This window comes from Myotis myotis, unplaced genomic scaffold, assembly GCF_014108235.1.
Source record: "Myotis myotis isolate mMyoMyo1 unplaced genomic scaffold, mMyoMyo1.p scaffold_m19_p_5, whole genome shotgun sequence".
Taxonomy (NCBI): Eukaryota; Metazoa; Chordata; class Mammalia; order Chiroptera; family Vespertilionidae; genus Myotis; species Myotis myotis.
This window is the reverse complement of record NW_023416357.1, coordinates 90,638,173-90,652,385: the sequence shown is the minus strand read 5'-3', so window position 1 is coordinate 90,652,385 and position 14,213 is coordinate 90,638,173. Positions and strand designations below refer to the sequence as shown.

Here is a 14,213-nt window from a genome sequence, read left to right as displayed (position 1 = left end):
AGACTCATTGATTGGTTGCCTTCCGCACACCCTCCCACCTCCCCGCCACCAGGCTGGGGAACCTGCAACAGAGGTATTAAACCCATGACTCTTCATTCCATTGGCTGATGCTGTAACCACTGAGCAAAAACCAGCCAGGGCAAGCATGCCATTTTTGTCTCAACCCCTCCTGCCCCAGTAAACTTGCCAGTCTGTCAACAATAGCCATAATGTTTATAAGCTTTGTGTGGGCATCGAAATAGTTCCGGAGGAGTACCCACCAAGCTATTAACAGCAGTTACCCCTGGGGACGAGGAACAGACATTCTGTTCCCCCAACAAATAACAACAAAAGAGAAACAACCCATAAGAATTGCCTCTTGGCTTGTGAACTCCTGTCTGCATGGTTACTGTGGGTTCACCTTGCGGTGGTTCCTTTCTCGCCCCCAGATAAAAGCTGAAGACGACCAGCCCCTCCCTGGGGTCCTCCTGTCCCTCAGTGGAGGAGTGTTTCGTTCCAACCTCTTGACTCAGGACAATGGCATCCTGACTTTCTCAAACCTGGTAAGATGTCCTGTAACTTAGCTCCTGCCTGTCTTCCCCACGAGGAAGCAGGGATGCAGTGTGACTTACATACCGCTGGACAGCGTGAGAACAACACCAGTGTGGAGTGTTTGAAGTTTCTCCGGGGAGCAAATGTAATTACAGTATTGCTCTTATTAGAGTTTAATGCGGCTGATTCATGTTCCCTTCCGCGCACACTTCTTGTTTTCTGGTCACCCAGCTGTCACAAAGCGTGTAATTAATGACCCTGGCCACAGCGATTCCTGTCTTAGGCGGCCCTTTGTTTTACCAAGGATCCTGTTGTTTATAATGCCGATCTTATTCAGCAGTTAGCTTGTGTTTCTTCTGCAAAGTGCACTCCCCATGCTGTGAAGATAGCACCAATTTTTCATTCCAGATGTAGCCTGAGCCCTTTTCTGGTGGGGACTTAGGCAGTGTGCGTGAATTGGCCATCTTGTCAGTCCAGGGAATGAAGTGATTGTTACAGGGGTGTCACAAGCAGGCAGTGAGGTGTATCCGAAAGGTCATACACTGTGTGGTGATGCATACCCGGGTTCAAATCTTCCCTCTGCTCCTTACTTGCTGTGTCATCTTGGGCAGGTTACTTGACCTCTGAGCCCCAGTTTCCCCAGTTTCTTCATTCCTAAAATGCAAAGGACTGCTACCTCCACAGTTACTGAAGGCACATGGTAATGACAGCTGCTGTTGTTAGAACTGTAATTGCCGTTACCATACTGTTTATGGTAGAGTTACTGGTACCATTTCTGTCTGTCCAGGAAGCCCTGGGCTCTTGTGGCATAGTTCTGGTCCATCATGACTTAGTCTCCCCCTTTTAAGTCCGGCCCAGAGGTTCAGTTGTGGTTGTCTTTTGGCAGAGCCCTGGCCAGTATTACTTCAAGCCCATGATGAAAGAATTCCGGTTTGAGCCATCCTCCCAAATGATTGAGGTGCAGGAAGGGCAGAACTTAAAGATCACCATCACCGGGTACCGCACGGCCTACAGGTGAGCAACCCCTGCCCACTTACTTCCCTCTCGTCCAGGCCTGGCTGTGGGATCACCCTCAAACTGCCATCATCTGGACGCTCATTCCAGCCATCACATGGACTAAATTTGGGAGCCAAGGGACATGGGATATGGGTCCAAGACGTTTGATTGCCGCCCTTTCCTTTTAATATTTCAAACTAGTGGTTCAGCCACAAAGTTTCTATTTTGAAATTGGCCTGTGAGAGCCTATCTGGTTGCTTTAAAAATTTTAAAGGAAGGAATGCATTCACTTGAGTAAAACATCAAAATGTTGAAAAGAGTACACAATGTAAAATTTTCCTTCTATTCTTGTCTCCCAGCTACCTCAGTTTTCCGGTGTTTGTAAATACTTCCAGTGATGGTTTTTTGCAAATACGTGTGTGTGTGTGTGAATGTGTGTGTGTACTTACACACACACACACACACACACAAAGGTATTTATATACGCTTAAAAAAGAACTTGAAATGAACATTGATTAATCAGAAACAGTAGGTTCAGAAAAATGGGGTCATTTTCAACAATGAAATAAAAGAGAAAATGATTTATTCTCCTTTCATTGAATACTTTGCTATTTAGAGTAAATCCTAATAAAAATAAAATAAAATGGAGTAAAATAAAGCTTAGCCTTTTTAGTTTACAGTTTTCTGGAGTGTCCCTTAGGATGTATGAGAGGAGATACTGATGGTATCCTGGCTGGATTGGCAGGTGACACAGTGAGCTCTGAAGGGCCTGTGGCCTTAGAGCACAATTCTCCATTGAGCTGTCTTGCACTGTAAATTGTTGGTAAATGCGGGACACTTTGAGTTTCTTTGTGTGCTTCAGGAAATCACAGGAATATCACGTTCCTTGTCTTCTCTTGTCACTCTAGCTGCTATGGCACAGTTTCTTCTTTAAACGGAGAGCCGGAGCAGGGGGTTGCCGTGGAGGCGGTGGGACAGAGCGACTGTAGTATTTATGGGGAGGACACCGTGACGGATGAAGAGGGGAAGTTCAGATTACGTGGATTGCTGGTGAGACTTTGAGCATGTTTTATTAGGGGATTTTTCATACAGTGTTTGGAGGTATCTTGTAGAAGCTCCAAAATTGATAGGATTGGGCCAGGCCAGAGGGCTGGGGAGGTGGGTATGGTTCTGGAACCCTCTCAAATTTTTTCTTAACTGACACATCTTGCCTTTTAACTAGATGACATATTGGTTTGGGGTTTTGTATCAAAGTAAATTTGGAAACCCATGGGTTTGGTATAGAATTGGGGGTTTTGGCTAGAATTGGTTGGTTATGGCTTAGGCCAGGGCTCTCAAATCAAAGGCCTATGGGGCCCATAGAGAGGTGCAAATGGCTGAAGGAGGCTGGGTGTAGAGTAGGGAGTGAAGAGGACTGGGGAACTGGAGAGGGCACGGCCCATGTAAAGGGAGAAGCTACATCCCAGCTGTAGCTCGTTGTGGCCATGTGGAAGACAGACTGAGGGCAGCCACAGAGTTTGAATTTTTAAAAGAGAAGTCAGAAATTTAGATTTCCATGTGAACATTCCTGACTTTTCTATGTAAACAATTAATTAAAAAAAAACACACCCATAACTTGTGTGAGCCAGACAACCATCTTATTTGTCCTTTTGGCTGCTAAGTAGCAACATTTGGTTTAGGATTTATGGCACTTTTTTTCTCAGTTTTTATTCATTCATTCCCATGCTTATTCAGCAGACACTGAGTGTAAACTGTAGGTGTCACAGAGTGTGTGGGTTAGACGGCACCCACTGGACTGTGCCACTTGGATTTGGAGTTGGGTCCCCAGCCTTTCAGACTCACAAACTATATTCTTTTCTTTTCTTTTGATTTAGGATTTTTTCAACTTTATTTATTTATTTATTTTTGATTAGTTAAATCTTTATTGTTCAGATTATTACGGTTGTTCCTCTCTTTTCCCCCCATAACTCCCCTCCACCCAGTTCCCAACCCACTCTCCACCCTTACTCCCCACCCACTGTCCTCATCCATAGGTGCACGATTTTTGTCCAGTCTCTTCCCGCATCCCCCACACCCCTTTCCCCCCCAAGAATAGTCAGTCCATTCCTTTTCTGTGTCCCTGATTCTATTATAATCACCAGTTCATTCTGTTCATCAGATTATTTATTCACTTGATTTTTAGATTCACTTGTTGATAGATGTGTATTTGTTGTTCATAATTTGTATCTTTACCTTTTTCTTCTTCTTCCTCTTCTTAAAGGATACCTTTCAGCATTTCATATAATACTGGTTTGGTGGTGATGAACTCCTTTAGCTTTTCCTTATCTGTGAAGCTCTTTATCTGACCTTCAATTCTGAATGATAGCTTTGCTGGATAAAGTAATCTTGGTTGTAGGTTCTTGGCATTCATCACTTTGAATATTTCTTGCCACTCCCTTCTGGCCTGCAAAGTTTCTGTTGAGAAATCAGCTGACAGTCGTATGGGTACTCCCTTGTAGGTAACTGAGTTTCTTTCTCTTGCTGCTTTTAAGATTCTCTCTTTGTTTTTTGCTCTTGGCATTTTAATGATGATGTGTCTTGGTGTGGTCCTCTTTGGATTCCTTTTGTTTGGGGTTCTCTGCGCTTCCTGGACTTGTAAGTCTATTTCTTTTACCAGGTAGGGGAAGTTTTCTGTCATTATTTCTTCAAATAGGTTTTCAGTATCTTGCTCTCTCTCTTCTTCTGGCACCCCTATAATTCGGATGTTGGTATGCTTGAAGCTGTCCCAGAGGCTCCTTACACTATCTTTGTATTTTTGGATTCTTTTTTCATTTTGCTTTTCCAGTTGGGTGTTTTTTGCTTCTTCGCATTTCAAATTGTTGACTTGATTCTTGTGATCCTCTAGTCTGCTGTTGGGAGTCTGTATAATATTATTTATTTCAGTCAGTGTATGCTTAATTTCTAGTTGGTCCTTTATCACAACGTCGAGGGTCTCATTAGATTTCTTGTAGGTCTCATTAAGTTTATTGGCAGTTTCTAGAAAATTCTTGAAAAACCTTAAAAGTGTAGTTTTGAACTCTATATCCAGTAGTTTGCTTTCCTCCATTTCTGTCATTTGTGTCCTTTTTCTTTGTCTCCACATTTTTTATGCTTCCCTGTGTTGATAAAGTGGTTTTCTGTGCTACATGTCCTCTAGGGCCCAGTGGTTCAGCCTCCCCAATTACCTGAGAAGGACACTCTTGGTGCACCCCCTTGTGGTCTTTGTGCACAGTCTTATTGTAGTTAAGCCTTGATTGTTGTAGGTATCACTGGGAGGAATTGACCTCCAGGCCAATTGGCTGTGAGAATCAGCTGTGTCTGCAGTGGGAGAATTTCTGTGCTGGAGACACCCCTCCGGGGCAAGACTTGCTTTACTGGGGCTTTGGTGCTCACTTAGTCTGCCCCCTGAGTGTGTCCTTTATGGTTCCACGGAGCTGCAAACTGGATGGTCCTACTCTGACCTCTGGGTATACTGGCTCCTGTATCTCTAGGGAGGTGCTAATCTAGCCTCTGCCTAAGCTATCCAGCAAAAGCCTCCCTGCAGGGCTTGGGCAGGGCGGGTCCCACTGGATCAACAGGGCGGGGCTAGCAGTTATGGCTGCTCTCAGTCCAGCCCTCAGAGGCCCCACTTCTCAGTGCCCCCAGTAATCGCTGCAAGCCCCTCCGAGAGAAAGCTGCCCACGAGTTCCAACCAATGCCAGACAGTCCCGCTTCTCCTGTTTGAGTCTGGGTCCCCAGAGACTCGCTCGGAACTGGAGCTCAAAGCTTGAGACTCCCTCCCAATTGAAAACGACAACCGCGCCCTCAGCCGCCAGCCCGCTCCGCGCGTGCGCCTCTGTACCTTAGTATTTTACTTCCGCACTGCGCCTCCTCTGAGTCTCGGTATGCTTTTCTTTTTCCTTCTAGTTGTGGAATTTCCACTCAGCCAGCCTTCCTGTGGTTCTGGATGATGTCCATTCCGTCTTTTAGTTGTATTTTTGAAGTGGTTGTTCAAGGCAGCAAACTCCGGTGTTTACCTATGCCACCATCTTGGTTTCCTCCACAAACTATATTCTTAACCCCAGAGATGGCGTCACGTATCTCAGCAACAAACTAATGTTAGCCCAAATCACATGAGCTGAGATGCAAATCACTTCGTCAGTTTACTTAGATACATTGAGGCAATGCTGTTCTTCCCCAAAGACAAGAATACTCATGTCCAATGTCCAGGGCACCCCATTCTCAGATATTAGGGTACCTGGAAGTAAGGTCGGAAGCCAGGGGAAAGACACCTATCTTTTTTTTTAAATAAGTGTGTAAGGAAAAAGTGACTCAGAATTTTTTTGACAATGGGTTCATTTGTGCTATGAAAGCCTTGCTTTTAAGCTGAATTTATCTAGTTTGCAGCCTTCCTAGAAATTCTCCTTTGAAGTCATATCTCTCTTTATCAGAGTTGCCACTAACCCATGCAGCAGTGTCAAAAACAAACATAAAATATCATTTAATCGAGGCAATTTACTTCCAGCTATTGGAAAATTGCCATCATGTGCTGGCTTTCTTCGACCAAATTATTGCTATCTGACAAAATTTTCTGAGTAAGTGTATATACATCTTTCATGTGATCAGTGTCCCAAAAAAGGTGGGTTTTTTTCTTACATGCTGACTTTTTGGTAAACATGCTATATGCCTATAAATGTAAGTAATAGAATAAAAAGTATAAAGGAGAAATTTTTTTTTAAAAGGGAAAAACCTGAAATTCCACTTCCCAGAAATGATATCCACAGTAAGCATTTGGGAGTGTCATTCCAGGTATCCCTCGATGTACTATACAAGCAGAGGGGAGGGGCGGACAGCAGGGAAGAAGAACTTTGTCAGACTGGGAGTGTATTATATTTGCAGTTTTGAAATAAGAAACCACATTTAAGTTTCCTTGGGTAAAAGAAACTGAATGGGGATTGTGGAATTGCAGAATGTCAGGTAAATGTTTCTTCATCAGGATTTTTTTTTTTTAAATCTTTATTGTTGAGAGTATTACAGATGTCCCCCGTTTTCCCCTATTGCCCCCCTCCACCCAGTTCCTGCCCCACCCCAGGCCTTCGCCACACTATTAGGTTGACAAGTGCAGACTGGGAGCTGAAATGAGTGAGGCAGGGGAGCTGCGGTCCTGGTGCGGACCTGCAGTCAGAGCAGGCTCAGATCAGGTTGCATGTGACGAGCCTGTTTCTAGAGAAGTGACGGCCTGGGTTTGTTTGCAGCCGGGATGTGTATATCACGTGCAGCTCAAGGCAGAAGGCAATGATCACATTGAACGGGCCCTCCCCCACCACCGGGTAATTACGGTAAGCATGAAGTTCTTCAGCAGAATTCAGTGGTGTGATTGCTTCCTGATCAAAAACCTGTTAGCACTCCTCTGGCTGTCTGCCTTTCATCTACTGCGATGGTGGGGGTGGGGAGTGGGGGAGGTGCGGGGGGGACTTCAAATCCTAATTAAGGGTCCTCTTGGATTAGTGTCATCTTCCCAAGCAGCGTCTTGTGGGGTTTTTAATGAACAGCGTGGCTGTCACTCATCCAGAGAAGAAATTTGAACTGTTGTTTCCCCACTTCCCTGCAAGCTCTGATCATTATTCTGCAAGTTGAGGATCTTAAAGCACAAGGAGCTTTCTAATCAAGGGCATGTGATAAGGGAACATGGGCCTAATTGGTAGCCGGGCCACCCAGATTCCTTGCATTCAGATAACCTGTTCTTCCATTTGGTGGGCAGTCTTTCTGATATTCCAGGCAATGGCTTCTTAGCTAATTGACGCCTAACAAGGCAGCCCTCCAGGAAGTGGCCGGGGAATCACTTGAAATGAAGCTTTTCTCCCACAAAATTTGCTAGACTAGAGGGTCTTAGTGGGACAAGAGGGACTGCCTTGTGGTGGCTTTAGGCATGAAGTTTGTGAGGGGTTAGAGAGAGAGGTGGCAGGCCATTTAGGACTGTTTGGCCTGGAGAGTGGATTTTGTTGATGTCTTCACGGGAGCTGGCATTTTAAATGGCTGTACTTTACAGTTCTATATATTTCCTGCCGTCGTGACTTAGGCCAGGATCACCAGCAGCCGTGTGGCCTGTGAGCTGGCAGATATGAACAAGTGACAAATTGAGAGCACACACCCACCCAGAGGGGCTGCTGTGGCGTGGTTCTTGCTCATTGCTGCCAGGCAAGAACGTCTTTTTCAAGAGAGACTAAAAAATCTGGCTTTTTTGTACATGAAATTTTTAAAAATATTGGCTAGTAATTAAAACTTAGGAAACAAAGCTGCATTTGTCAAACAAAATGTGTCTGTGAGCCAGGGGTAGCCCATCTGCTTACTATCAGATTGTGACCTGGGACTTAGGATGCTTCTGTGACCTTTAATATAGGAAGTGAAGTTTGTCATGAAATAGCCCCTGAGACGTCACACAGCTAGAGTAGAAGTTCCTCTTCCAGCTTCCTCAGTACCAGCATTCCTTATTTCTTTCCAGGTTGGCAATAACGACATCGACGATATAAACATCATTGTTTTCCGGCAGATTAATCAGTTCGATTTAAGTGGAAATGTGATCACTTCCTCCGAGTATCTTTCTACATTATGGGTAAGGCCAGCTTTTCAAGGTGAAAATACTGTCTTCTTTTCAGCTTTGAGACAAGTAAGAACCGGATGTCTGTGCCTCTCTGATGCTAGCTTTAGCGTGCTAAAGGTGGAGATGCTGAGTGTTGAGGTTGAGATTTAAGAAACTTCGATCCAAGCATATATCTGGGAGAATGATTGCTGGTAGCTGGAGAGAAATGCGTTCCAGTTTCAGATAACCGTTTTACTAGCAGTATATATCTCTGTAAGTATTGTAGTAGGAGCCTAATGAACGATCAATATGATCTAAAGTCTGAAACAAATACAATTTTAAGGCAGAGTGCTTCGTAACTATTTAAATTCTGTCCAGGGTGGGGATGGTGGGCAGTGAACTAGAACTCAGACGGTCTGGGCTGCCTCCTGTCACGGTGGTTACGTCCCTTATCAGCTTGGGCAGCCGCTTCATTCCATGGACCTTGGTTTTCTCCTCTGTAAAGCCAGGGAGTTAGACTCACTGACCTCTTAAGGTCTGTCCAAGTTCTAACAAAATGTGCTCTCTGGAATGAAGGAAGAGATGTTTATACAGTGCCCTGTGATCCCTTGAGAGATGTCAGTGAATCCCCTCGGGAGTGTATTTTTCAGAGGCACTGTAATTTTGTATACAGTGAAGTATTAGACTTGAGTGAAAACGTGCATTTAGGTTTTAACTCACCTCTTAGCTGCCCTTCGGTCCCGGGGTTGTAAGCATGTTTCCAGAGAGTGAGGGTAGGATGTGGGCAGACTGGAGCGCTCATGCCCCTCCCAGGGAGTGAAGGTACTGCTCCCCTGCTCACTCCGACTATCGCTGTGTTGTGAGTTCTGGCCCAGGGTTGACATCACTTTCCGGTTTCCCAGAGGAGCTGGAAGTTGGAGTTATTTGGAATCACCTGATTTTTAAATATAGGGATGGATTCAAATATACTCAAAACACTGCACAAATCAGAAGAACATATGTTCAGTTTTGGGTGTGACCTGCAGGCCTCCACTATTTCCTGTGACTTTTGTGTTAGGAAATCTCCTCTTGACTTGTGTGTTATATAGGAAAGTGTCAGCCTGGGCCCCGGAAAGGGGTGCTCTGGAATTCTCCTGCCGTAGGTGCAGGGAGGAGCCCCCACAGCCTTTAGCATCAGCCAGGACTGTACCTCCCTCTCCCCAGGCCCCATCACATATGGTGTGACAGGCAGCACACCTGGGCTGGAGAGAAAGGCCAGAAGCAAAGCAGTGCATTGCTGGAAGCAGACCGGAGTACCAAATGCAAAATGGGAATGTGTTTCAGGTTCCAGGTTCCAGCATATGGAGAGCAGTGCCAGGGGGAGGGAGAGAGGGCCGTGAGACCTCAGTGATAGGGAGTCACAGGATCTTGCATATATAAGATTATGTGACCTTAAGTGATGCAGGCTCCCCAAGTCTCCTTAGGGATAATAACGATGCCTGTTTAGTAGCCAGGATGGGTGACAATACATATAAGGCGCCTGTTGCATGCCTGGTATATTATAGAAATGTTAGAAGCGATTCTTTTTTAATGTCATTATACTAACTATTATCACCATATTGAGTGTTCACATAAGTCGTCAGAATCTGCTGTAAGCCTTACGTGTCTTTGCACGCCATGTACCTGGAATCTCAGGTGACTGAGGAATGCGTTACGTATGGCCTGTCAGGGGAGGATGATTCTCTTTCAAGTACCCATGTTTCCAAAGACCCTTTCCTCCCAGGAGATAAGCTCTCCCGAGGATGTCTGAAAGGGAAGGTTTATCGTGTCTCAGTTCAAAAGCCCGTCCGCTTTGTTACCGCTCTCCAGGTCAAGCTGTACAAAAGTGAAAACCTCGACAACCCGATCCAGACGGTTTCTCTTGGCCAGTCCCTCTTCTTCCACTTCCCGCCACTGCTCAGAGACGGCCAGGTAATGGCACGGCACCATTCTCGGTTCCGTCTTCGTTTTAATAATCCCACTTTTCAGTTTTAGGAAGCACAGTTCTCTCATTTTCTCTCTAAATACACTCCACAGAAATGGTTGATGTTTTCCTCTCTGAATCAAAGGAGATTGGGCTCTGTAGTGATTATGTTTCTTAATTAGTGTTTTTCTGTTTACAAAAATAACACTTGTTCATGACAGGAGAGTTTGGAAGGGGGTGGGGGTGTTATCAGACATAATACCCTCATCCAGAAATAACCACTGTTAACGTGTTGCTAAGTATCCTTTTGGTCTTTTTTCAGTGTGTGTGCACATATGTGTATAAGTTTAAATCTAAGATACATTTATTTTAATAATTCAGAGCTGGGATTCTTATATATCACTTTGTAATCTGTGCTTTTCAGTGAAGAATATGTCACAAATCTTTCCCATCATAAATCATTTATAACATGATTTTGAATGGTTGTACAGTAATTCATAGTATAAGAAATATCATAATTGATTTAACCAAGGCGCTAATGTTGGACATTCATTTATTGAATATAGAATGTTTATTATCAATTCTAACTGGACAGAGAAAACTTTTGTAGTTGGTGTGGTGGGAGCAACCTTTGCAGAGAATTTGGTTCCTTTCTGGGGACTTAGCTTCAGGGTATCAGTGAGCCTGTGGCGTGACATTCCCTCTCCTGGCTTTTCACCACCTGCACAGGGTGATACACTGGCTTTTCTCAGTGTGGAGTGGCTATAAAGCAATGGCATAGGTTGAGATGGAGTTTGGGGCGTTCCCCTTCATTTCCCTGATGCCCTCTGGGATGGATACCTTAGGCAGCCGCAGTGTGAACAGTGCTAGGTTCCAAGGCTGGTTGGCACTGTACTAGCTGAGTGACCCTGGGCAAGTCACTGTTCAGTCCTTCAGGCCTTGCTCTCCCCATCTGTACAGTGGGGGTCATCGTGCCGATCTTGTCAGTGTTTGCGAGCAGAGCAGGCTTTGACCTGGCGCACGGGGCTCAGCACGCAGGGCCGTGACCGTCACGGTACCTTTCCTGAGATGCTGTGTTCTTAACACATGCCAGCTAATGAGCCACCAAAGTGCTGTCCCTGAAAAGTCAGCCTCATTTTGGATTGCAAACAGTCTTCCCCAGTTTGATCACGTCCCTCCCTTATTAAAATGGGCTCATAAGAAAGCCTTGTGTATCGTAAAGTCATATCCTCAGAGGGCCATAATTGTGGTTAAATGCGCTCATAAAAAGTGCCACAGCCTTTGAAAGCTTTACAGAAGGCACATCTCAGAGACACGCGGCTGCCACTGCTGGGGTAACCCACTGAGGTTACCACTCTGAAGTTAGCGACCTTTGTTTGGATGTATAAACTTGGGGATTTCCTTAAAAACATCACATCCATACGTTAGGTTTTCATTTTCATCTGCTTTGCCCAAACTCCTTTATAAAATAACTTCTCACTTGTGCACAGAACTACGTTGTGCTCCTGGACTCCACGCTCCCCAGGTCCCAGTATGACTACGCCTTGCCGCAGGTTTCGTTCACCGCAGTGGGCTACCACAAGCACATCACCTTGGTTTTTAACCCCACGGTAAGGGGGAGGGGCAGTCCTGTGAAACCCGGGCTGGCGGGAGAAGGAAAATTCACACACCCTGCGCCCCAGGTATTGGATGGAGGCAGGAATGCTGTGTAAAGGGCCCTCGGCCTGGGGCCCCTCAAGCATCCTGGCTTTTGCACTCTGGACTTCCCCAGGTGCGTTTCTGCCTTTACGAGCACTGATGCCAGAGTCCCTTTCAAGGTGGAAATTGGCAGTGAGGGATGGAATCGTTTAGGTCAATGGCTCAGCTGTGACTTTTGGGGAAGAAGGTCACCACTGTGCCACGGAGTCATGATGGGTGGCATTGAGGTCCTCCAGGAGGCTCAATATACCTGACCCACCCAAACTTCTAGAGCCAGCTGCCAGCTTACGGGACATGTATAGAGGTCACCAGAGCATGTGACAAACACAACCAGATGTAGGGTGTGGGGCACTGCAGGACAACAACCTGGAACCTGACTTATTTGACACATTGCAAGAAAAATAAGATAACAACATACGGATGGGGTACCTGTAGATTAAAAGAAATTACTCAGTTTATCAGTCAGTTGCCATGTATGGATCTTATTGGATCTGTATCAAACAGACTGTAAAAGAGGATGGGCATGGTCTGTATTCTGATTGGCCCAATGACATTGAGGGTTCTGTTTAGAAAGGGCGAATGGCCACTGGGATAGAGGTAGCAGCTGCTTCGTCTCCTCACTGGTACAATCTCTGGGACTAGCTTGTTCATTGCTGTGTGTCCAGCCTAGAGCAGTGGGTTCTCCCTACTTCCTGTAGGAAAAGGCCCCTGTGTGTGGCTGAGTCCCAGCCACACACACGGATGCCTGCTCTCATGGCCTTTGCTTCCTCAGTGTGGACAGTGGAAGTTCAGGGGTGAGGAATACCTTGTGATGGACGCTTTGTTCCTGAGCTCCAGAGAGCAAGTAATGAGTTCGGATAGTGGAGGGCGCATCTGAAAATGTATGCAAGTTGCCTCTGTTTCTTACTTTGGATAGTGGGAGTTTGGATCGTGTGGGGTACCTGGGTGTCTGGGGGCACCCCATTCAGAAGGCTGTGGTGGGTCACGGCTGCGTAATAGCAGATGGCAGGTAAGTGGCAGTACTCTTGGTGTTTGCAGAGGAAGCTGCCTGAGCAAGACATCGCTCAAGGTTCCTTCATCGCCCTGCCTCTGACGCTGCTCGTCCTGTTGGCTGGCTACAACCATGACAAGGTAGGAAATCCAGAGACCTCAGGAGAAAGCGGATATATCGGTGAGCGGGGTCCCTCCCAGCTGTGAAGGGACAGAGAAGAATGTCCAGTGTTATAGAAATGACAACATTTTAGGGTGAGAAGGGACCATAAAGGCCTCAAATCCAGCCCCCCAGTCCTCCTTTCATACACATCTGTAACATCTCCCCCAATCCTTAAACCTGGACCACTTTGGGGCATGTGTTGCTCAGAGAGGGCCAACTATCTCTGCTGACCTCTGGGTGCACAAGCCTGCCTTATTTTGAACTAAGGCTCCCCTCAGCATTAGCACCTAGCGGATGGTGACAACCTGGAAAAGGAGCTGTGCTCATGCAGGGCTTCAGTGCCCATCTGGACAGGAGTCTCTTGGCACCTCCTCACTCTCTCCCTCTCTTTTTAGCTCGTTCCCTTGCTGTTGCAGTTAACGACTCGACTGCAGGGCGTCCGGGCTCTTGGCCAGACAGCCTCTGACAGTAGTGGCCCAGAAGATGCCAAGAGACAAGCCAAGAAACAGAAGACAAGGTGGACGTGAAGAGGAGGAGGAGGGGCAGTGAAGTCTCACTCGGAACAGGCCACAGCCAGGGAACACCACCCGCCATTGGCATGAAAGCATGTGTTTGACTAACTTCAGAGAGCGTGTCCTTGGCCCCGTGTACCTGTCAGCGTAGCTGCCTGTACCTGTCCTCCCCGTCCGGCCCCACGGTGCAATGCAATGAATGGACCCTCCTGTCACTCTGCTGAGCACAATTTATTTTCTGAGTTGAAGATAATTTATTATTATTATTTTTGTCAAAGGTATTTAAGCTGTGCTGGTGGTGTGAGAATGTAATTCTTAATCTTCAGCATCATTTGCAAGAAGAATTCCAGGAAACATGGTTTTGGCCCCCTCGTGAAGTCCTATTGGAGTTACCTTCCCCTTTAATGTCCTTGTGCACCAAGATCCCTGCTGGAAACTGCACAACGTGTGTCTACTTCTAGGAGGGTATGTTTAGGAGGTAGAATCAATAAAATTGCCCGTTCATTGTGTCATAGCTCGTCTCAGAGGTATTTCTTGGATGACATTCACATAATCTATGGCCACGGTCAGAGATTAAGATGCCTGGAGGGGCATGTGGGTCCGAAGTGAAGGGCTGGGGCAAGAAAATCCCCAGCAAAGGTGAGATGGTCCACAGCAGCTGTCGTTTGGCTTCTGTGGAGGGGAAGGTGGGGCTTGTGGCAAAGTGCAGCACATGCGCCCTGTCTGAAGGAGCCGGCTTCCCTAGCTCACGGGGACTGCAGGAATGTGTGCTCATGTTTCTAGGGAAGCCAGAAAGAGCATTTT

At 46.2% G+C, this 14,213-nt stretch overlaps 1 protein-coding gene across 3 annotated transcripts in view; it reads left to right on the top strand.

Annotated features, from left to right (window-relative positions):
- LOC118656134 (nodal modulator 1) overlaps positions 1-13,923 on the top strand; it is a 54,886-nt gene extending 40,963 nt beyond the window's left edge. Inside the window, exons 23-31 of one of the 3 annotated variants that reach the window (XM_036308989.1) lie at positions 429-542; positions 1,418-1,545; positions 2,436-2,577; positions 6,780-6,863; positions 8,027-8,137; positions 9,953-10,054; positions 11,537-11,656; positions 12,783-12,875; positions 13,293-13,923. In XM_036308989.1, coding sequence (XP_036164882.1) covers positions 429-542; positions 1,418-1,545; positions 2,436-2,577; positions 6,780-6,863; positions 8,027-8,137; positions 9,953-10,054; positions 11,537-11,656; positions 12,783-12,875; positions 13,293-13,424 — 1,026 coding nt within the window. In that variant the 3' untranslated portion in view covers positions 13,425-13,923. Of the gene's footprint in view, positions 1-428; positions 543-1,417; positions 1,546-2,435; positions 2,578-6,779; positions 6,864-8,026; positions 8,138-9,952; positions 10,055-11,536; positions 11,657-12,516; positions 12,626-12,782; positions 12,876-13,292 lie in introns of those variants that run through there. The other 2 variants (XM_036308991.1, XR_004967507.1) reach the window with 2 other exon arrangements.
- The last annotated feature ends 290 nt before the right edge of the window (positions 13,924-14,213 follow it).